Below are 22588 nucleotides of genomic sequence, written 5' to 3'. Positions count from 1 at the left end.
CCACGTACGGCTCACCTTGAAATGTTGCCCCCTTATTTGGGAGAGGGACCAGTGAGGTCGTTCAACGGGCAGTATAGGAGAAAGGGGAAACTGGGGAGCTGCACAGACAGCTGACGTACTTGCATGGCGTATACACATGCAAGAAAGCAAGGAAGACAGTATCTGTGATCATCAGACTCAAAGATATGATACTTCTTCCTACACTACAACAGCTCGCTTGCATCCGTTTAAATTGTTCTTATACACTAGTGTTCATTGCACTGCTATAGGTGGTTTTACGTCGTAACAAACAAGCCTACTCGGTGCGGAGCTACGACTGAAGGACATCAGACAGACGGGAAGGTTGACGGGAGGGATGACGTTGCATCAAGACAATGTGCTGTTTGATTTTGAGGTTATCGCAGATGGCGCGGCCAAATCACGGTCCGATTATGTCCAGTTCCTGCGTGGTGACGATGATGGTCGTATTATACTAATAATATAGAAAGGCTCTGCTGTCCATGGGCACTCAAAATAAATACTGGAAATACTGAAAAAAAAAAAAAAAGCTCACGATAAATAAAAGAAGCATTTGCAATATTGCCGCGGTGTCGGTACAATAATTCGCTGTGCTGGGGTAAAAATCAGCACAGCACTGTCTGCACTGTCGTTGGAACAAAGTCTTGTAGTTCTTCTTCTTCAGCCGTGGAGGGGGGGGGGGGGGCGCTAGCCACAGTAGTTAGTTGTTGTTGTTGCTGCTCCTCAAGCGGGATGGCGCTTATCTGCTAGGGTGATTGGCCAGGACTACCGAGGTGCGATCAACAGGATGTTAAAAAAAGAGTTGGAATCGGTTAGAGCTGGAGATGAATTAGATGATATACTATGGAGAACAGCACGGTCCCTAACGCCGTTACGGGAGGCTCTAAGGGATAGCAGAGATGTCATCGAGAGCTGAGCACCGATGGAGAGAAGAGGGGGGACGAGAAGGCGACGACGAGTAGTTAATATAGTAAGCACTCGGTGTAACTTATTCCTCTTCATCTTTTCCTTTTCTTCTTCTGTGGTTTGTCGCTCTTCAGTCACCAGTTCTAGACCTCGTCTTTAGTACAACGGGGTATCCTACATAAGCATAACTTAACGTGCACTGATGAAAGAATGTACATTGGTGCATGAGAGTTTACGTAGAAGCGTCAGCTATACTATAGCACTAGATATAATTGAACACTTATCTTAGACATGTAAACACATGATTACGCGTTGCATCTTCATCAAAGAGGTGCTATATGCTCAATGATATTTTTTGTGTACTACAACAATTACAATTATTACGCAGCACTGACTATATAAGTGAGCGGCGATAAAGTAATATCTTTTAGGAAATCGGGAGATTACTAGCCTACTCTCCGCGTCAAAGCATAGTGTGCGATTGTACGATATACTGTTGTATTCTCATCCCGATAGGCACTGACAAATAATCGTTTCACAGCTTAGATACTGCCTCCTTTTTACCGTAGCAAATACATTCTGTTGCCAATCCTTAAAAAAAAAAGACATTACTGCATCTTGCAATCACTGACTTTGACGATATTTCTGACATACGAGTGTTTTAGCGCCACCTGCTTGCGTTAAAACTGCTATAAAAATGGAAACGAGCGAGTATTTCGCTCCGTGTGACACACACAGTACACTATACAAAGTTTCAGAACGTGAAACACCGATTTTAAGCTTGAGAAAAACAAAACACCTACAACTTTAGACGAGAAAAGAGAGAGAGAGCGCGAGCGAGAGAGGGAAAAAGAAAAAAAAAACTGCACTGGTGCCGAATCCCCCTTTTCCTTGTCTCAAAATTCAATTAAAAAACGGAATTCATTTCTTAAAAAAATATCTGAAAAGAAAGAAATACAGAATCCGCGTGGCAACCATGGACGTCACCTGATGAAAAGTTCTAAGTCATGGCGACGAAGCATACTAACCTGCCGCGTTGCTTTCCGTTCAAATTGTACGGGAGGCGCCAGTGACACGTGATGCCACAGATCCGTTTTCTAATAATCATAACTGGTCTGGTATGGAGGGCGATCCCTTCGTATCGATCCGTCTCCCTGTCGATATCTTCGCCACGGGAGCAATAGACCTGCCACACCAAAATGGGTTTACGAGAGTTTTCTCACTTCCCCATCCTTCTGTCTACATCCAAGCTTCTGTCTTCGTCGTCTAGCTTTCGTTGGACTGCGCTGGATTTCTTTCCTTTTCGCTCTTCAATCCATACGCTCTAAGGCAAATGCCGGCACAGTCCTCTACGAAGCCGGCCCAGGACGCAGCACTTCCAAAGCCACAATGGGAAAACAAACAAATCGGGATTAACGACACCGCAAACTTTAATTTCTTTTTATGACCTCGTTCCTTACATTTCCTGTGTTCGCGCTGTGCCGTAAAGCGTGCTTCTCCGCATAGTGCGTCGTAGTGTGAGAAAGCCGACTTGAGTAGATTTTCACTTATTAATAACTAATGAGGTGATCACGGAACCTGTCCAATGACAAAGGCATTTTAGACCTGTTCCGGCACAGTTATTGCTGTATTTTTGACCTCATTAAATAGAAAAAAAGAGTGGAACGTAAACGTAGGATGCAAGCTAGCCTGGTAATAATCTGGACATGGTATCGTACCTTGACATTGAGGCAAATTGAGGGACGACGACGGACGCATCTCCTCGAAGTGTATTTTTGGCCACTTGAAAAAAAAAAAGTCCGCTAAATATCTGATCTATTAACTTGGAATTATGTTTGTGTTTCAGCAAGTGCGATTAAAATATCAGATTTCGGTTTGAGGCCCAACATAAAAGGACGTTGCGCCATCTAGGCGATCTCCGGCGAAACTCTATAAGGGGTTGTCCATGTGCTCGTGGTGCGGGCTGCTTTATCTCGTGTCGCCGGTTTCAAGTTTTACGACGGTGCAGTTTGTATTTTTGTGCAAGCTAGAAGGACGAACTTCAAGTGTTTTTCTGTGGCAGGTAGGTTCGATGCTGGCGAAGTCTGCCTTGCGTTGAAATTCATTTGAAACACCTACATCGGGAATTTGTTGCAATCATATGACAGCCCCCTTGCAACAAGTGAAGTGCAACCTGCCGATCATTTTTACACCCCGCTATTTATAGAGGATTTCGACGCGTAAAATGCACGTACTTGAATCGTTTCTTTACACATCTATTGCAGTTCAACGATGTCAAACCCGCTGCCCACTGAGATTCACGACTTGCAAGAGCTTCGTGATCACAGGAAGCCCAGCGTGTACAAACACTATATTGCAGCAGCCATAGACTTACTCGCAGGAACAGCAGGTAAAAAAAAAACGCATTCGTTCTGTCTTCTGCAGACGTACTAACATAGGCAGTACGGGTGGTGGCCTTGATGTCAGCATTGTATGGGCTGTCAAGGTGCGAAGACACTCGAAGGAAGCAAGTGTTCATTGTGTGCTTATTCAGCTATATACATTACCATGCATATGCCAATTATGCTTCAATGCCATCAAGCCACAATGTTACTGCTATGCAGTAAGAACACATCAACAACAAACTGAAGAATCAATTAATATCGGGAGTTATATACTGCACAGCACCGTGCATCGTAGATGTAACAGCCACATTGGTCATGGTTCTGCTTTTAACTTGCACGCACTTCCTAAATAGCCGTAATAATCACACTAGTGAAGTCATACCATGCACCATTCCCAGGTGGAGCTGCCAACGTTGCAGTCGGACAGCCACTCGACACGGTCAAAGTGAAAATGCAGACGTTTCCAGAAATTTACCCTGGAAGCTGGACCTGCTTCCGGAAAACATTGTCCCAAGACGGAGTCCGAGGACTGTACGCCGGTACGGTGCCAGCCTTAGTTGCCAACATTGCAGAGAACTCTGTGCTTTTCTGTGCATACGGTGTGTGTCAGAAGGCAGTGCAGTATGCGGTACAGAAACAGAAAGTTGAAGACCTCAACCCGTTGGACAATGCCACGGCGGGATTCCTCGCCGCGTTTTTTTCTTCACTCACGCTGTGTCCGACGGAACTTGTCAAGTGCAAGTTACAGGCGCTGAGAGAGATGGCGCAGCTTGGAGGAAAGACAAAATATGATAAAATGTGAGTCTCGTTACAAGTCCGTGATATGCCATTAGCAGGCAGGCTTTTCTGGATGGTTTGATAAAATCTGATATAAACTGGTAACTCCAGGAATCCTACAATTACATTGCAGATAACTAGAGCCTGAAGTTTTAGGGTTTTACCCGATTCTTCCCCGAATTTGCACCCCGAACTGAAGGTTGCCCCTTTAGGGTCAAACCCGATTTTTACCAGGCAAATTGCCCTCTCTGGGATGTCTGTAAGAATGCACCAACTTACCATATTTTCACGCGTATTAGCCGCGGCTTATGCGCAATTTTTTTTTTTCGCGGACGCTCTGCGGCTTATCCGCGGGTGCGGCCTATCTGATGGCTATTTTTCCCTGGTATTTTCCCCATACCCCGGATTAGACGAAAGGGCCGACAGTGCCTCATGTTTTTCGGAGCAGGACTGCCCTGCCAGTGCACGAACAATACCGAACAGGGGCGGGTCCACATTCGAGTGGACTGACCTTCCGAATACATTCTCCCACGCAGCTTTAACAAAAGACAAACAAAAGACTTTTACAAAGACAGTGATTAATGTCTCCTGGAACACCACTAACTCGTCAATCCACGAAAAACACGCAAAAAGGGCACAATCCGATCTTAGTAGATCACTAGAACTGACCTCCTTTGTTATACATTATGCCGACACCGGAATGTGGAACACAGGGTTTATGGCCTTCCCTACGGTCTCCTTTGTCGGCAGACCCACAGGAAGGGCTCACTACACCTGACATCGGGATAAAACGTGGTCAGCTAAGCGTCAGTTCTCATTTGACCAGAGCAGCAGCATTCGTGGACACGAGCACGGCAGTTAGAGGTGAGGCATGGCTCCAACGCGGAGGCACAGCTACGACAGCGGCTTCAAACTAAAAGTCGTCGACGTCGCGGACCAGTACCAGAACAGGGCAGCTGGCAGGGAGTACGGCGTCGACGAGTGTTGAGCGTCTATATTGATTTTGTTTGTGCATCACTGGTTTAGCGCACAAAGCAGTCGCGTCGTATTACCCGCGGCTTATCTGCGAGTGCGGCTTGTCTGCAAAAACATTTTCAAAATGTATCTAAAAACGAGTCCTGCGGCTTATCTGCGGTGCGGCTAATACGCGTGAAAATACGGTACTTGTTTGGCAGAAAAATGCAGTTACATCACCGTTTGTACCAAACCGCTACAGTTAGTTTGAATAACTGAGCCCGATTTCCCCCCCGATTTTAGCGTAATAGAAGTTTTTTCACCCGAATTCGCACGAATTTAGTGCACACGTTTATTTACCCGATTTTTTACACCCCGAATTTAGAAAAAAATATTTCCCGAAAACTTCAGGCTCTACTGAGATAACCAGTTTTGAACAACTTTGGATTTTACAGCGGCACCTGGAAGATGACGAAGGACATCTTCCGCGCAGAGGGTCTCACGGGATTCTTTCGGGGGCTGACGGCAACCATCGCACGTGAGATGCCCGGGTACTTCTGCTTTTTCGGAGGTTACGAATTGTCTCGTACGCTTCTCACACCACCTGGCAAAACGAAAGAAGACATTGGTGGGTTCGCTCCTGGACTTCATACGTAGACGCTTGTTTCTTATTGACGTTTCCCCACCTTAGGTGTTGTGAGAACTATCATCAGTGGAGGCATAGGGGGCACGTGCCTGTGGGTAGTCATATTTCCCGCAGACGTGGTCAAGTCCCGGATTCAGATATCGGGATCCAGGGAGTCTGCTATCGCAGTCACGAAGGAGATTGTTCGAAAGGAAGGTAAGCACAGCAATTGGCAATGACTAAAGCGCAGATTTTCACGCAAATGCAAGTTTTTTTCTCGACGAGGTTTCGTATCTGCACAATGAAAAAACACTTTTGGTCGTGGTTTGGGACTGATGAGAAGCAAACGCATGTTTTGCATGATACGGCACATTCCGCATGAACATGCATAGGGCTCTGTGATTTCGGGCTTTATGCTTTTTGAAAATTGGGGGGGGATCTGGTTTTATTTCAGGAGCCGTAAAACAGGGTAAAATCGGGTGACATCAGGAGGAAAAGTAGATCTTTGGGTGGAAACTTAAAAAAAAAAAAGTACTTCTCGCATTTTAGACGAACATGAGATGCAGAACAGCTGTGCTTTACAGTGTTTACAGTGTATGTACAGTGTTTAGCGATCCCTGGTGCCCATATTGGCGGCTGAATTGGCACTATGCAGGGTTCTTTTTCGGGTTTTACCCTAGGTGTCGATGGTGGAAATCAGGGTAAGAACGGGCTCTACCGGGTTTTACCCTAAAACACAGAGTCCTAAATGTGCGCACATAATGCATATTTTGCCACATTTCCAGATGGCCAGGCTCCTGAATGAGGACGGCTTTACTTTACAGTGTGATCTCTAATGTGATGCTCAGATTTTGTAAAATATTCATTAGATACATTGCCTTCATACCAAGAACAATGAAAACCGTTGCAAAAATTCACAATTTTTACTGCATATTTCGACGACTTTTGGAGCAATGTTGATTGCATTTTTCGGGAGTTTTTAGTGGATGTTTATCCGTGCTCTAGTAATGACACTTTGGGTACAAAAAATTTGAAGGATGCCGTTTACATTTCACATTCTCTAACATTTGATTTTCAGGATGGAGAGCTTTGTACAACGGCTTGGGACCAACTGTAATAAGAACATTCCCTTCTACCGGAGCACTCTTTCTAGCATATGAATACACCAGAAAGGTTTTGAACTCTGCTGCTGGAATAGATTGACCTCATACGGAGTAGGTAGGAATTATGAATATATAGTGTTAGTCGAAAATACCCTTTCCATCGATACTTCATTCTGCACATGTTAGAGCATAACTATGGGCCTTGCACGGCGGTACAGTTTTCAATTTGTACAATAATTTTTTTATCGTTGCTTAGGTAACTCAACTCAACAGTCTGAAGATTTGTAAGAGTAAACACAATTTTTCTGCGATGAACAAGGACAACTAGAGTTGTATTTAAGGAGTTAGAAAGCCACTACTGCATTTTATGCGACTTGTACAACATATTTTAGACCGGTGTATTTGTGATGCCTTAGTATGTGGGACACAACAGGTGTGAATGACACCTTTACCCTATCATTGTGCAGTGTACCATTGTGCACCTCCGGACACTTGTATAAGTGTCAGACCAAAAAGATGTTATGAGCTCTTGGCCCAGCCAAGACAAAACATTTTGTGCTGTTTTTGTGGTGGGTTTTTCTGGTCAGTAATTTTCTCCAAATACGTATCTCACTTTTGCCTCGAGATCTCTCGGCCACGTGTGGAAAAGGTCAGGTGGACAAAATTAATAGACTCGCTGACCACTGTGAAGTCTCTCATAATTTATAGTTGTCTCAGAATGTGAAACCACGAGTCATTTTCATCGTTACACTTACATTTCTGCTTTAGCGCTATAGAATGGGGATGAGCACGTGATTTGACGATGCTGTCATGCCTCGTTAATATAGGCATCTCCACTTATTGACAAGTTCTCGGGGCTTCTTTTAAATGTAATTTTCGGTCACTAATATGATTTGGCGCTGCATTTAAAAAATCTGGAAGACAGGCCTTCCACATACCTTCGGATTAGTCAGGTTTCTCCTGTACACAAGTGCAGTGGACTTTATACGTGCCATTCCGCATCAGTTGAGAAAGGCGTAGAGTCAGTACATTAATATCTGAGGTTTCTAACAATGAGTGCCTGGCGGAATGAAAAGCAGGCTTACGTCAAAGTATTCTGTGCTTCCTGCCCTAAAATTCTTCCCCTTTCGACTCACGATTTGCATCACCTGCTTCCCCCATCATTACATATCAATATTCCATCAGGAGTACAGAGGGCAAGCCACTTTTCACTTTCACGTGAGATTTCGTTGTTATTGGTGGCTTTAACTGTGGTTATGTGCCTGTATTAATGAGGCATGGCTGTATCGTATGAGCAAACGGTTGATTATACACTTGTTGAAAGTTCATACTGCTTTCCATTGTAGCATTACTGTTGTGCGTGTTGTGTGCACAAGTTTTGGATGTTCGTCAAAGAAAGCTGCGAGTATTTTCGCATTTAAGCGCAGCCATACAACATACACTTGTAACATGACACCATTTCTACAGTTGTTAGAGAAGCATCTTTCCTGAGACTGGAAATCTTTGTACGTGCCATGTTAAATACGAAGTGGAGCAAAAGGAAACTTTACTCAAGGTTGATTTATTTTTGTTTTACAACACCATAAGTTATGTTGTCACAGCCACACATGCATTTTTAACACGCTGGAAATGTCCTGAAAAGAGGAAACAATTGCCGAGAATTACCATCGATAATGTGTCCCGTTAAGAAAACAACGAATTTAGAAAGTTAATAACGAGCTGAATAAATACACTGCACCTGTATTTGGTCAGGTTGACGTGCAGGGTCCTACTGCTCACCTTTGAAATCCTGATAACGGTTCCGTAAACTTGTTACGCACAAGAAATGTGGCAACAGCTTCGGCGACCTAGCAGAAGACACATACAACTGCAAACCCCACTATCATTCAACAACAACAAGAATGCGACATTGAAGTTTCTCTTACCTTGTCGGGAACATCTTCGTGAACTGCGTGACCACACTGTGGTAGAACCTGCATTTGGAACTTGCCTGGTGGACATAAATAATACATTGTGTTCGTTATCTCACGCGTATCGTCCTTTCTCAGCCGAAATGAGCAAGGACGTCAGTACCTTGCATCTGTCCGATGGTAAGGTCCCGATCTAGCCTGTCAACACCTGAGAGAGAGAGAGAGAGAAAAGAAGAAAGTGAGTGAAGAGTAATACAACTAGTATTTAATGCAGCTCCGCACAGATTTATTTTTTCAGTGCACTAGAACTGTTTATCAGAAACAGCCTATCTTGAGAACTTTGTATGCGTGTTACTGCAGCCAATCTTATCACCTAGATAATGCCATCATATACAGGGCATTCGTTTATCCTTTACAGAATTTTTATAATTTCATTTACGTGAGTACCTCAAGTGCCTGCAAGGGCATTACATGAGGGGAAACCCTGTTACATAAATATATGTAGGGAAATTTTTTTTCTGCAGCTCTGCACAGATTTATTTTTCAGTGCAGTAGAACTGTTTATCAGAAACAGCCTATCTTGAGAACTTTATGCGTGTTACTGCAGCCAATCTTATCACCTAGATAATGCCATCATATACAGGGCATTCTTTTATCCTTTACAGAATTTTTATAATTTCATTTACGTGAGTACCTCAAGTGCCTGCAAGGGCATTACATGAGGGGAAACCCTGTTACATAAATATATGTAGGGAAATTTTTTTTCTCGCAGCTTTTTCTTTTTAATCTGCAAGGGATAAAACAAACACCCTATATATTAATTGTTTGCAACATCGCTTCTGCACAAAGATGTACACTTCAAAGGATCGTGCTCGCAGTTGTATTTACATGCCAAAATAGCCACATTAATCGGAGCCAAAGTCAAAGCCGCACTCATTCACTCTTTTGCACTTATGGACATCTTGGGGTACTTTTTAGTTCCTCTATGGTTTTTCAGTCACTCTCCTTGAAACAGCAGTGTGGCCTCATACGCAACCATTATGTTTAAGGCCCTGGGTTTTCAGCGATTCTGTGATTCAGCGAAATTTCGTGGAATCCGGAATTCAACGCGGAGTCCTTTAGTTTTGCACGGAATTTTGCGGAGATCCGATTGGGTGCAAAGACTTGATTGGCACAATGTGGACGGTTACTACAACGTGCAGCGTCCCGATGGATTTCACCGGTACATGAGCGGTAGTGGGCCGGCACTTCGTCTCCCGACCGTCGGCTGTATTTGGGTACTTCTTTCGCGCTCGCGCAATGCAGCGATAACGTCAATATCGGCTCTACTGAGGGCCGATATGACCGGCATACTAAAATTTTGAAGTTTTGCGGCGTTTGGATATCGGAACGAGTGCTTGGAAGCAAATATGCGCACCCCCAACTTCTCAAGTCTTTTTTTTTGCAAGAAAAAGTCCGCAAATTATGCGAGGAAATACGGCAATTGGGTTTTCGAACGGAATGAGAGTGCTTGCTCCGAATTTAGCGCCTACTGAAACCAAGTATTTGTCAATTCCTATAAACCCTGTAGATGCTGAAAGACCTTTCAGCAGGTATAAAATAAGTGTAGGCGACAGACTGCATTTGCTGTCAGAGGAGAACACAAGATACCATGTAATGCTTAGCTATAACAGTGCTAAGTTTATATAAGTTGAAGTTAATCTAAGTTTATAAAATATTTTTTGTTCCCACATTATACCAAGAAAAAAAGGTGTTTCCCGTTTGAAGCAGACGTCAGTCTCCTTGCAGCGGAAAATCGCGGAACTTACAAGTCGGTCCCGGCAAGAATTTTTAATTTGCCGCAACAGAAAACCGGGGGCCTTAATTATTATGCTGCAAACACCACTCCACTGGGGAGTATGTGGTGCTAGTTTACGACACAGTTCTGCATTATTATTCTGCAACGTTACCTGCAAGTAAGAGCAGCTTTGGGACTGGAACCGATAAAAATAATGACGACAGCCCGGCGAACCAACCTGAAAAGAAGAAGCTGATTATTATCGAACCCGTCAAGTGAGCAATCTGGATGCGCTACCTCTCCAGTGCTCCTCTGTCTTCGACAAGTCTATCCTCCACGTGTACTTGACCGTATTTTCCTGCCGTAGATTACATTCGTTTTATGTATCTTTTTTTGAATGAATAACCCTTTCGAGCAGAGCATCAAACTGAACCGCAAAACTGGAATTAACAGTTATTCTTAGCTGGAACTGAGCCGTAATTACTAGTGCCATCTTGGAGCTGAACCGAACCGATCTAAAAACTTCGGTTACCGGTTCGGGATACCGGTTCGGTTCAGGTTAGTGTGTGGTGATGTGGGGATTCTAGCGGTCCGCCTGCATAGGTTGGCGGAACATTGCTCGAGGAATAGATGAAAGGGGATCCTGTTGGTCGAAAAGCAAAAATAAATGCATAAAAAATGTAACTGAAAGATCTTGTATCATTTTTAGTGGCTACCTATAATTAGGGCCTCACTTTTTCGGGTTAAACCCGCATCCGCCCGATATTTACCCCCCGAACGAAATCTGTAAAATTCGGGTTTAACCCGAATCTACCCGAAAACATCCGGGTCGTGTGGCACACTCGTAAGCGTGCATTAAAATAAAGTTTGATAACATTGCTAAACATTAGTTCCATGTTAAGACAAATTTTCATAAAACAAAAAAAAATCACCCAAATATACCCGAATTCCTGACGACAGGATATGCTGTAACGGGATTTAACCCGAATACACCCGAATTTTCGAACGAAGAATATCACCTGATATTAACCCCCCCCCCCCCGAATTTGGCCAAAAATAAAACCCAATAAAGTCAGGCCCTACCTATAATTTTGTAGCATATTAGAACCTTGAACCAGTTCCGAACCGGTTTACAGCCCCCGAACCGGTTAATTGAACGGATATATGGGAACTCCGGAGCTGAGCCGTCACCGAACCTTTATGGCCGAACCCGAAACAAACCAAAAAAAACGTTTCGGTTCATCGCTCTGCTTCGGAGAGCCTTACCTGCTGCGGTGTTGCGTATGGCGACGTGAAATGTGAGCTCTCGTGAGATGCGTGATGCCCGTCTTCTTCAACCTCTTCCGCAATGCTGTTGGGTGAATGGATAACTGGGGAGTCGTGTGCCTCTAGCTCCTCCCCTCTGGGTGATGTTGCTTGTGGCTCGCATAGTTCTTTCGTGGCTGGCTGACCGGTCTTCATGCTGCGCGACATTACGAAGAACTTTATTAAAGGTTAAAGTTTGCTCCCCTGACACCTTTCAAATAAATATGTCCGCTTCACTTTTTGTCGTCGAAATCGACGTACATTTCCCGAGTTATCCGTATCTTGTCGCAACTACGGGGAGGAGCAACTGGAGAAGCTGCTCATTGGCCAGCGTGACCTCGTCGTAACGTGTTAGCGTCTTCTCCCACACCACCTCCTCATGTGTTATCACATTCGCTCGCGTACTTTGTATTCTTTGTTTACCAAACAATGACGCAAAGGTTGGGGGTGCGCATATTACGCGAGGCATTAACAAAGAGACTTGAAAAACGTGAATAATACGCGTTTATGACCCGTCATCACTGCTCGAGTCAGAAATGACGTAGCAGTCTTCTATGACATCCGTTTCATTGTCGTCACATAGGATGTTGTCTTCTGTGCCATCGAGGTTGTTAGAAATACCCGTACCAGCTCACAAAAGCAGGAGTGTGCAAATTACGAAAATTTTGATTTTCGTACTTTTTTCGCGAAAAAGTGGGGGTGCACAAATTGTTCTCATGGTAGGGGACCGAGAGACGCGGAACAAGAAGGACGGACGACAAATTCTTCTTCGAGTCCTTCTCGTTCCGTGTCTCTTGGTCCCCTATCATGAGTCTATACCAGCTTGCCTGCACCTAGGGTTGCCACCAGGCCGGTATTATACCGTCACGGCGGTTATTTGCTCGCTCTGCCGGTTGCTGGTAGGAAGGTTATACCGGCAGCCTTTTGCCGGTATTTGTGGCTCAACACCTTTCATAGGGGCTTTTACTGGGTTTTCCTTTCAACATTTCACTGCAGCTTGAATAAATCTGGAGCACAGACCCAACTCCGTAGTCACCAGTCGTTTTCTTAGTTATTCATTATTATTATCATTGTTGTCTTGAGGGAGTACGCTCGTTCTTGCTTTCTCTCTCTCTCTATATACTCTCCCTTTCCTGCGAACGCTTCCTCCTTTCCCTCTATTCCACCTCCTCTCCCTCAGCCGGCATTTTTCACTATGAAGGGTGGCAACCCTACCTGCACCCACTCCCTTCTTTCTTTAGTACACAAATTATGCAAGTAAATACGGTATCTGCAGCAGGAGAGGAGGAAGTCGTGTGCTGCAGCCACATTTCCCAACCTGATGTCGCATCTGCGTTGTTCAGCTTTTTCAAACCACATGGATTCCCAAGATTTCTAATGCCAATGTACAAAATTACAGAGCTTGGGTCGGCGAAAAGTGAAGCAGGGATTCGGTGAACGAGGAATACACTACCCGTGGAAAAGGATATCTACAGACTTATGCCTGGGGAGCAAAATACCCCTTTAAACCTTTCCGCACAAAAGCTAATGAGCCTCGGAGATAAAACAAATTCCTTGACTTTCTACAAAGAGCTACTCTGATGAACAAGTTTCTGATGCTCGAGCATAACTGTATGTTAGTGTTTTCTAAGTCCAGTTTTTAACAGTGGCAAAACAGTATAGGATAGAAAAATGCGCTTACTTTTTTAGTTGACTTGGCATCGATACTCTGGCAGATTCTAAATTTCGTACTTGCCCACTACGAACGCTGGAATATCAACGGTTGAAGTCTAAGTGAATTTGAAGTTCCCGGACTACATCCCGGGAACAAAGTTCACTTTGACTCACCACCACTCTATAGCGTACTCGAGAGAGGAGAACGTCTGTGGTCGTCCCTTTAGGAATGTCTGCATGCTCTGAAGGGCGTCGATTGCTGTTCCTACGAATGAAATTTGACAAGATTTAAATTTAGATTTATTCTAAAGCAGTCCCCCTCTCCTTACCTTCCACGACATCTAAGACGATGAGACCTAAAAGATTGTAGATAGAACCCTTTGCAGCTGTGTGCACGGCCACCGCACCGCCCATGCTGGAAACAAAGCAAGTTTCATGTCATTTCTCCCAGCTGTTTTTTTAGCTTAATTTGAAGGAGGCAACCAAGAACGAGAACTGACATTCGTAAAGCGGAAACGAAGTTGTCTCGGGCATAAATACTTTACCTGTGGCCAATAAGTATTACCGGAGGTTGACACATGGTGTCTGGATACATGGTGTTGTATATGGCCCCGATGTCACTGAAACGGAACTGTACTGTACTGATGTACAAGCATGTATTTACTCTCAAGAACGATTCGTAACACTGCAATGTACGGGCAAGGAATTATGGTTCATGAATTCGGGGCACTATGAATTAGTCGGTTACGCAGATCTGAAAGGAAAAATTAAAAAAATTGATTTTATTCAATTATTTGATTTGATTTTTCATGCATAGTTAACGTCGTGTAAACTATTTCTGTGGGGTTTATTCACCTGGAGCCCAAATAGCTTTTGCGGAAAAAAAAAGAAAAAGAAAAAGAAACGACCTCAAGTCATCATCATCATCATCATTTATTCACACGACGTCATCTGCAGGAGAGCGCCGCCGTTCGCTACCAGATTTGCCGCCATAAATGTAGCCCACAGGTTTTGACTGTCCGAGTCTTCACCCTCATCGCATTCACCATACATTACGTGTTTCGATGTTCTGGTGCTCTGTGTGAACGTTGTTTGTACCATATTCCAAGTAATTTCCATGTTTTCAACATTAGTTAGTCCCCTAAATAGCATGGCAGCAAACTAAAACTGGAACCAAACTTCGAGCCTTTTCAAAGCTGGTGCCCCCTGGAGGGGGGACGCCAGTGAATAAACTCTATTAGCAATCAAAGTGTAGACTGCTTAACAGTATGGAGTGCATCGCTTACTTTGAAAGCATGTCAGCTGAGAGGTTAGTCTCATCCGTTGTCACTGTCTCACCTGTAATATTTCAGTCAGCGCAAAGTAAAGCACACGGGCTCATCCAAATGTACTCGTACCAGTGCTCCAGAGTGCGTGTCTGGCACATTAAAGGGGCACTAAAATGCAAACACTACTTGCTCTCAAATGAAAGTCAGTGTTTCAATTAATACAATTCAAACAAAATTAGTCCATAAAATGCTATCGTGTAGAAGAAAGAAACAACGAAAACAGAGCTGTCTTTGGCGTCGACGAATGGGATGCCCAGGAGGCAAAGATTGGCGGCATCCAATCAGACAGCAGGAGAAACAAGTACGAAATTAACATAGCGTGTAACGTAATTTGAAGTGAACTTGTTTTTGCATTGTAGTGCCCTTTTAAGGAATAAGGTTGTGGAATCTCACCGTGACCACGAATGTCGACAGCAGCCACTTGACACTCTGCCATTTGGACTATGTACTCCTGAAAGTTAAATAATTACTGTTCAGCAGCCCACAGAAGGAGCGTACACTAGTGAGTGAAATAAAATGTGCTACTTACAGCAAATAATGACCACGTGAGGCCGCTGTAGCCCCCTCCATGTAGCATTAGAAGCAATGGCCCAGTTGATCCTTTCATATAAACCCGAAATACCTTTCGTACATTAAGGAAATACGCAATGCATATTGTTAGCACAGGTGATAGGCATTGAATAGTATATCGCACTCCGTTAGGCAATGTGAGAAACCAGTGGATACACCAAAAACACTATTTGCAATCACAAACGTCAACTGTTTGGAAGGATACGTTCTCTTGCGACACTTGGACGTCTTTGGCCTCTGTGAAGTATTTTTGCCATGTAAGTGGAGTGTACTCTCTTTTTCGCATGTTTTGCCTGGCCCTTGAGCTGAAATGAATGAAGAAAATGGTGTGTGTGTAAACACCAGGAGGTAGCAAGCATTTGTACATCTCTCTATAAAACCGATGGCACATTGCCTTAAGCGTCTTAATAGTTGCCCCCGGAGAAGTGCTGCATACGCTCTAGCGCAGTTTGACAGGCACAATGAGCTTCCGTTATTCCGAAACTAGTTACGATCGGAGCGATCTTCAAACATCATCGAGAAGTGTAAACAAATATCTGCATGCGACATTGAAAAGACTGAGGCTGCCAACTTCAGATGTTAGCAGGCGTTGACCATGTACAATATTGGTATAGTTATTACGAATTGAGGTCTTACGCGCTTCCAAAACCTCTTGGCACCATTGGAGGCAGTTTATTCTTCAAAAGTTGCTTCTGCAGAGAAGACATGTTGATGCGACAGCGCGCTACCTGCTGGGAGATCAAAACCGAAACAAAAAAGCACGACCTCTCTAGCACTCTCTAGCTGTTTTTGACGGGACTTCGGTCCTTCGGTTACGGAAGCCCGGCAACAACACTGAAACAACATGGCGGGCTTTTCTTTCGGCTCCGGTTTTCAACCTACAACTCAAACGTCTACACCATCGTTCGGTGGCTTTGGGGCTCCAGCAACAACACAGAGTACGTGCATAGGTTGATTATTGACGACAATACTTTGTAAGGCATATATTACACGTGGTGCTTGGCTAAAAGCACTTACAACGTCGCCGCGTTCACCACATTCGGATGGCTCTTGTGACTGTGCGTGCTACATTTTGCTTGGTTGCTAGAATGTTTAAACAATTACTTCCCTGTTGCTCCAGCGGGTACAGCGTTTGGCTTCGGAGCGCCGGCCAAAACTACTGGTTTCGGATTTTCCGGCTTTGGTGCCACAACTACGACAACAGCTCCAACATTTGGTACAGGTAATAAGCGTCTGCACGTCTGCAACTATTTCAGTCTTGCGAAAAAGTTTCCATTGAACAGTAGAAAAGCTTCATAACTTCGCAGACTTCGCACTTATTTATAAGCCCCGAAATGCAGTAGTACCTTGTTGTTATTCTTGACATGATAATTGAGTTGATTTTATGATTCAGGATTTGGCTTTGGGACTCCAGCCACAACTACAGGAGGTTTCAGTTTCGGCCAACCAACCGCGTCAACAGCGACAGGTGCACCGTTCTCTTTCACTCAGCCAACGACTGCTACGACAGCTGCAACAGGTTTTGGCTTTGGACAGCCAAGCGGGTTCAGCTTTGGTACCCAAGCAGCTCCCAAACCTTTTGGAACCGCGACCTCTACCCCAGGGTTCTCATTTGGTACAGGTTTAGGAGGGGGTACGTTATCGAAGGAAAACTTCACGTTGAGAACAGTTCAGAAACATGTTTCTCATCATTCAGGATTTGGAACAGCAGCAACCACAACACAGAGTTCCCTTCTGGGAGGCGGTTCCTTGTTTTCGACTGGGTTTGGGACAGGTGCCTCTGCACCAACCGGATTTGGTGTTCCAACGTCTGCAACAGCAGGTACATTTTTGTACTTCGCTTGGTTCCCATAACGTAACACACTCGTGCCGAAATTTTTTACTTTTATTCTTCATTTACAGCACCGGCAAACAATGTTGCCAACATCGCAGCAGCGCTCTCTCTGCCAGCTGTATTCAACGACGAACGGGACCCCATCTTGGCCAAATGGAACCAGCTTCAAGCGTTCTGGGGAACCGGGAAGGGGTACTTCTCGGCCAGCGCCCCTCCTGTCGTGTTTACTCCCGAGAACCCCTTTTGTCGTTTCAAGGTGGCGCCACAATCTTTATATTTTGTTTGTTCATTTCGCACGCACAGTTATACAGTCAACCCTCGATTTATGAACACCCTCGGTTCCCCGAAAAATCGTTCATAAATCGAGGGATTCATGAATCAAAAATTCCGTTAAGTGAGTACTATCGAGCAAATGGAACAGTATTTCCGAGTTGATATTGTGTAATTTTGCTTTGGACCATGCCTTCCGCTGTGTCAATTGAGGTCAGGAACACTTCTGCAAAAAACCCGTTTGTTGTTCGAATTTCGAGGGGTTAAGAACTGAGGGTGCAATACCTCGAAAAAGCTTTGTCTGTTCAGGCGTCATTCATAAGACCACGAATAATCCCTTTGAAGGTTTTTGTTGGCCTCGGAACGATCCGTTCATAAATTGAGGGCAAAAACGCTGGGCAACTCCTAGTTGGTTCCCAGAAATTCCATTCATTATTCGAATGTCGAGGTTCATAAAACGAGGGAAAAATGCATGTAAGAAATTTGGTTCCTCGTGCTAGTGTTCGTAAAACGAGGGAATTCATAAATCGAAGGTTCATAAATCGAGAGTTGACTGTACCTGAGTCAAACCTTACTTTGTCCGTATTGTTCTGCCCCCACAGGCAATAGGATACAGTGCCTTGCCAGTTTCGAAGCCAGAAGAAGGTCTCGTGTCGTTAGTGTTTCATAAGAAAGTGGAGGAGTTGCAGCCACTACAATTGCAGATCGTTGAGGGGTTGCACAGGCTCCTTGGCAGCAAGCCTACCCTCTCTGTTTGCGTTGATGGACTGAAAGGACTTGCTATGGATAAGTACGTACATGGTTGCCTTTCTGAAGTATGTGAACAAGATGATGCGTAGACTTAGTAGATTCATTATTGAACCTAACTGTTCACTGAATGTGCCTGTAGGCCTCCGAGGGTCAAAGAAATGAAATGAAAATGAAGTTAATGTTCACCCTTATTGCAGCCTCTTTCTGAGTTGGACCAAAAGGTACCTAGGAAACCACTGTTATCCGACGTTTGAAATCAGTAGTGTATCGTTTGCGCAGCACACTTATTCTGCACACTCACACTGGTAGGAAAGCATTGCCAACAGTAGCATAATGCAATGCAGTGGCTTGTCCAGGCCCCCCCCCCCCCCCCCCCCCCCCCCCCGATGCTCCGAAATGCCCCCTTTCGTCGTTTCCTGTGCACCCCCTGCAGGACAGCCTTTTTAATTTCAGCTTTCGACGCATGTCGGCAGCGACACATAGAGCTACCTCAACTTTTAGTGTCGCTGTAATATTGACATCACCAAACTTTTTGTAACCTCTGCCTGCCCCTGTGCTTGTGAAGTTGTGATTCTGGATAAGCCACAGATGCAATGCAAAGAAAATGTGTACAAAGCATCGTGACCTCAAACTGCCTATAACATGTGACCATGACTAGGCAGCACCTTTAACACCCTTCTGTCATCAGCATGCCTTGAATGTGGGTTAAGGCACCCCGCTCATCCGTGCTGAAGTCTGTGAGGTCGTGGGTTCGAATCCTACCACCGGCTGTGCTGTCTGTGGTTTTCCCTGGGTTTTCCTGCAGACTTTTCAGACGAATGTCGGCACAGTTCCCCCTGAAGTCGGCCCAGGATGCGATACTAACCCCCCTGTCCCCCACTCCTTCCTGCTGTCCTCTCTCCATCTTTCCACATCCGCACGCCACTCATAGCTAGCTCACAGTTGCTTCGCGGCACTTACACATAATAAAAATTTAAAAAATGCCTCGAATGTACTGTTCCACACATCTTTTTAACAAAATTTACAGCAGCTTGGACTGTGAAATTTATTTAGTTTAATTAGAGCCTGAAATTTTAGGGTTTAACCCGACTCCTTCCCGAATTTACACCCCCGAATTGAAGGTCGCCCCTTTAGGGCACAACCCGATTTTTACCCGGCAAATTGCCCTCACTGTGACGTCTGTAGGAATACACACTGACTTTGTTTGGCAGCAAACACAGTTACATCACCTTTTGTACCGAACCAGTTCAGTTCGTTTGAGTAACTGAGCCCGATTTCTCCCTAAATTTTGCATACTGGGATTTTAGGGAATTTAGGGAGCCAAATTTAGGGAAAAAATAATTCCCTAAAACTTCAGGCCCTAAGTATAATCCATAACTAAATTCTGTGTGACAAATTTCCGCAAAAATTCAAACACAAGCCATCCCGTCCAACTTTAGGTGTGAACTTGTCATCTACCTGGTGGAGCGTTCACCGACAGGCGCTGCGCGTCGCATTCCTTCCAACGAGCTGTCACAGTTTCTCGGACAGATGACCGTAAAGCCGCAACTTACCCAGCTCGGCGTCCAGAACGTCATCCCAAAGGCGGCTCCCTCGAAAGAGTGGATAAAGCAGTACCTCGACAACCCTCCTTGCGGTATGAACTGTTTGTGGAGCTCCTACAGGTTCGACATTTTAGAGCAAGCATGAAGCAGCGGGCCTTTCCCCGACTCGCAGGAATCGACGCCTTGCTGTGGCAGCAAGCAAAACTCGACAACCCCGATCCCGAGAAGTTGATACCCGTGCCCATGATTGGTTTTGCTGAGCTCCGTCGGAGGTTCAAACTTCAAGAGCATGAAATCAAGCAGCACCAGAATAGGTTGGATGTAAGTTCTGTGTCGAGCATTCATTATGTGTTCAGTTCCCGAATCAACAACTTTATTTTGATGATGACGATGATGAGTGAGGAGTTTAATCACCAGGGAAATATAAGTTGAGACGCTTGACATTTGCACTCAAAAGTACACAATGCATAGACCCAGGAAGACTTCACATTATTGTGTGCACCGTATGCAGTTATGGTGCACATAATAAAATGCTGGAGTAAATTTTCCATGGGGAAAGCCACACCTATATTAAATTCAATATATTTTCGTGCCATACATAATAAGTTGCTTTGAGTCGTGTTCTATCTTAGTAGTGAGTCTCCCCTCCTGAAACTAGTGTGAAATGTATAAATACACATAGATGTACAAGAAATAGCGTCGTACGTGACATCTTTCTTCTCCCTGGCAGATAATTGCGGAAGACATTGCCGAGCTTCAACGCCAGCAGGCAACGACGATCGCCAAGATTGAGGAACAGAAGCGTAAGCATACGGAGCTGAGCCATAGGACATTGCAGGTACTCTACGCTCATTATAATTTGAATGTCCGTTAGCTTTTGTTATTGCTGTTTTGCACAAATTTTCTACCACCATGTGATGAACATCTTCACAGAAGAAAAGGTCAATCCCAGCTGCATCTCTCCCCTTCAGGTAATGGTCCGTCAAGAAGTCACGCGGAAGCTGGGCTTTGGAATCCAACCAGAAGAAGAACAGTTGCGTGTGGTCCTGGAGTCCACTCTGGCAGAGCTCAGTGCACCCACACAATTCAAAGTAAGCATTCTTGCACTCTTGTAGAGCTAACCCATGCGATTGTTCCCTTTGGCTCGTTTACAGGGACGTCTCAATGAGCTTGTGTCTCAGATAAAGATGCAGAATAACCAGGTGGCCTGTTCAAGTGTTCCCGTGAACTGTAGCTTGGATGAGCGTTTCATCGATGAAATGAAAACGGTTTGTAGCTATTCGTTTTCAGTACTATATCTTGACATGTTTCTTGACGTTTTATCTTTGATGGTTTTGGCTGGGCTATGAACAGTAAAAGCTGTTTGTAGCGATTATTTTTCAGCAATAGCTTGAAATGTTTCTTGACATTCTATGATACTTTGATGGCCTTGGCTTGGTTATGGTACTTGGATGGTATTGGCTTGGCTTGGTTGTTGGCTATATGCTTTTTCTTACGTATTTGTTTGCTTCTTGTTTGTTTCTTATCTCTGTATGTGCCCATGCCTGTTGGATGCATATTGCACCCATATTTTACGCTGTGTCACACGCCTTACTTACCTTAGTGTGTGAATGCATCGAAAAATTTTCAGTGTGGACGCTTATGTGCATGCTTAGAATGGTTGTTGCCCTATAATATATTGAAGTACCTTGTAAGTTTTATTATTGCTTCTTGTAATATACTATGTGTGCAGGAGGGTCACAACTACTGAGGTAGCCTGCCACAGAGAGCTAAATTCAATGAATGAAAGCTTGGGAGACTTGCACAAGAGTGATTGCTGCACTTGCTAAGATTTTTCCCCCAATTCAAATTCTCGTCTCTCTTATGCAACTTTAAATGTGGATGTATATTTATTGGTCGTACGGGGTTGCTTCATATTGTTCCTCATACATTGTTGTGGTTTGTCGTTGAAGCTGCTCTCGATACTTGAAACAGTGTAAGTCATAATGGCTAAAAGATCTTCTTGGTACATGGCATGGCAGCATGGAACAGGTGCTACTTTATTACGCATTGACATCATTTACATGCATTGCATGTTGCATCATGGTGTGTGTAGATGGCCCGATGAAAAATCGGAGATGAGGAACAATTTATCGGGTGCAGTGCCAGGTGAGGGTGGATGCTACATACAAAAGTAACATGCATAACCTGCTAACACTCCTTTAGGCCTTCCATTTGGAAACGTAGGGGGACCACTTTTTTTTTCACGTTTTCTCCTCGGTAACAGCAATCATGCTCGGCACCTGAAAGCTGAAAACACAACGATGTTGAAAGATTCGCACCTCCATCTTTTCAGCATTTAAAGAACCAACAGGATGGGATAGGACACTTGATCAAGATATTAAAAAGTGATATAGAGGACTTGAAAGGTATCGAAGCTGGCCTTCAAGAAAGTGCTGTTCAGAGGAGGTAGCACCGTTTTATTCCAGGAAACTTTGGCGAAATACCTTTCTCTTTTTATATACGTCGACAACCATGGTTACAAATTTTCAAAGAAGCAAAATGTGAATAAATGGGATGAATATTGCTCCATCACTCGTGTTTTCTGGCGTAACACAGTATTCATTCTGCAGGTGACGTTTGCGTACTTCAAGTTTCTCCACGTATGAGCATCGGTAATTTGAACGTCGCGGCTGAAAAGATGGGGAAAGACACCGAATGCGTGTGGTGTTTAATTTCTTAACGATAAACAAAACACTGTTCAGGGGCTCATCTACGTTCAAATTCTCCCACGAAATCATGCACAAATAAAATTCCCTACTGGGGAAACATATATTGAGGAAGGTAGATCATCAGAGAAAAGGGAAAAAGGTAATCTTCTAGTTTCGGCCAGACATTTGC

General features: G+C 44.3%; 3 protein-coding genes across 8 annotated transcripts; 2 read left to right on the top strand and 1 right to left on the bottom strand.

The window, feature by feature from the left end:
• Positions 1-2842: 2842 nt before the first annotated feature.
• On the top strand, positions 2843-13178 carry LOC135394831 (mitochondrial ornithine transporter 1-like). 5 transcript variants are annotated; one of them, XM_064625852.1, is made up of 7 exons: positions 2843-2986; positions 3189-3313; positions 3707-4106; positions 5495-5667; positions 5731-5880; positions 6743-6878; positions 13159-13178. In XM_064625852.1, the coding sequence occupies exons 2-6, from the start codon at positions 3196-3198 to the stop codon at positions 6865-6867; spliced, it is 966 nt and encodes a 321-aa protein (XP_064481922.1). In that variant the 5' UTR covers positions 2843-2986; positions 3189-3195; the 3' UTR covers positions 6868-6878; positions 13159-13178. The 5 variants fall into 5 exon arrangements, with proteins under 5 accessions (XP_064481922.1, XP_064481921.1, XP_064481919.1 ...); XM_064625851.1 differs by lacking the exon at positions 13159-13178 and adding an exon at positions 8520-8827; XM_064625849.1 differs by lacking the exon at positions 13159-13178 and adding an exon at positions 7024-8510.
• LOC135394830 (protein phosphatase methylesterase 1-like) lies at positions 8308-16054 on the bottom strand. 2 transcript variants are annotated; one of them, XM_064625846.1, is made up of 16 exons: positions 15947-16054; positions 15516-15615; positions 15270-15362; positions 15134-15191; positions 14699-14750; positions 13958-14032; positions 13742-13827; positions 13587-13677; positions 13441-13506; positions 11721-11916; positions 10752-10812; positions 10627-10692; positions 8841-8885; positions 8693-8757; positions 8506-8614; positions 8308-8401 (listed from the first exon to the last, which is right to left on the bottom strand). In XM_064625846.1, the coding sequence occupies exons 1-15, from the start codon at positions 16015-16017 to the stop codon at positions 8543-8545; spliced, it is 1197 nt and encodes a 398-aa protein (XP_064481916.1). In that variant the 5' UTR covers positions 16018-16054; the 3' UTR covers positions 8308-8401; positions 8506-8542. The 2 variants fall into 2 exon arrangements, with proteins under 2 accessions (XP_064481916.1, XP_064481915.1); XM_064625845.1 differs by having other exon boundaries at positions 8547-8614.
• A 58-nt stretch (positions 16055-16112) lies between these two features.
• Positions 16113-22279, top strand: LOC135394829 (nuclear pore complex protein Nup54-like). Its single transcript, XM_064625844.1, has 12 exons — positions 16113-16248; positions 16431-16532; positions 16704-16943; positions 17007-17132; positions 17213-17400; positions 18017-18204; positions 19604-19800; positions 19881-20029; positions 20439-20546; positions 20680-20799; positions 20863-20976; positions 22044-22279. The coding sequence occupies exons 1-12, from the start codon at positions 16155-16157 to the stop codon at positions 22158-22160; spliced, it is 1743 nt and encodes a 580-aa protein (XP_064481914.1). The 5' UTR covers positions 16113-16154; the 3' UTR covers positions 22161-22279.
• Positions 22280-22588: the final 309 nt, after the last annotated feature.

The sequence above is a fragment of the Ornithodoros turicata genome, chromosome 5 (assembly GCF_037126465.1).
Source record: "Ornithodoros turicata isolate Travis chromosome 5, ASM3712646v1, whole genome shotgun sequence".
Taxonomy (NCBI): Eukaryota; Metazoa; Arthropoda; class Arachnida; order Ixodida; family Argasidae; genus Ornithodoros; species Ornithodoros turicata.
The sequence above is the reverse complement of the archived record's forward strand: the minus strand, read 5'-3'. Positions and strand labels throughout refer to the sequence as shown.

Bases quoted from the DNA above. Each gene is read 5' to 3' on its own strand.
- LOC135394831 (XM_064625852.1), top strand. From the start codon at position 3,196: ATGTCAAACCCGCTGCCCACTGAGATTCACGACTTGCAAGAGCTTCGT. The intron at 3,314-3,706 runs GTAAAAAAAAAA...CACCATTCCCAG, and splicing joins CTTACTCGCAGGAACAGCAG to GTGGAGCTGCCAACGTTGCA. The intron at 5,668-5,730 runs GTGGGTTCGCTC...TCCCCACCTTAG, and splicing joins CAAAACGAAAGAAGACATTG to GTGTTGTGAGAACTATCATC.
- LOC135394830 (XM_064625845.1), bottom strand. From the start codon at position 16,017: ATGTCTTCTCTGCAGAAGCAACTTTTGAAGAATAAACTGCCTCCAATG. The intron at 15,363-15,515 runs GTATCCTTCCAA...AATGTACGAAAG, and splicing joins TCCAAGTGTCGCAAGAGAAC to GTATTTCGGGTTTATATGAA. The intron at 8,886-10,626 runs GTAACGTTGCAG...TCTCTCTCTCAG, and splicing joins AAAGCTGCTCTTACTTGCAG to GTGTTGACAGGCTAGATCGG.
- LOC135394829 (XM_064625844.1), top strand. From the start codon at position 16,155: ATGGCGGGCTTTTCTTTCGGCTCCGGTTTTCAACCTACAACTCAAACG. The intron at 20,030-20,438 runs GTAAGTTCTGTG...TCTCCCTGGCAG, and splicing joins AGCACCAGAATAGGTTGGAT to ATAATTGCGGAAGACATTGC. The intron at 20,800-20,862 runs GTAAGCATTCTT...GCTCGTTTACAG, and splicing joins GTGCACCCACACAATTCAAA to GGACGTCTCAATGAGCTTGT.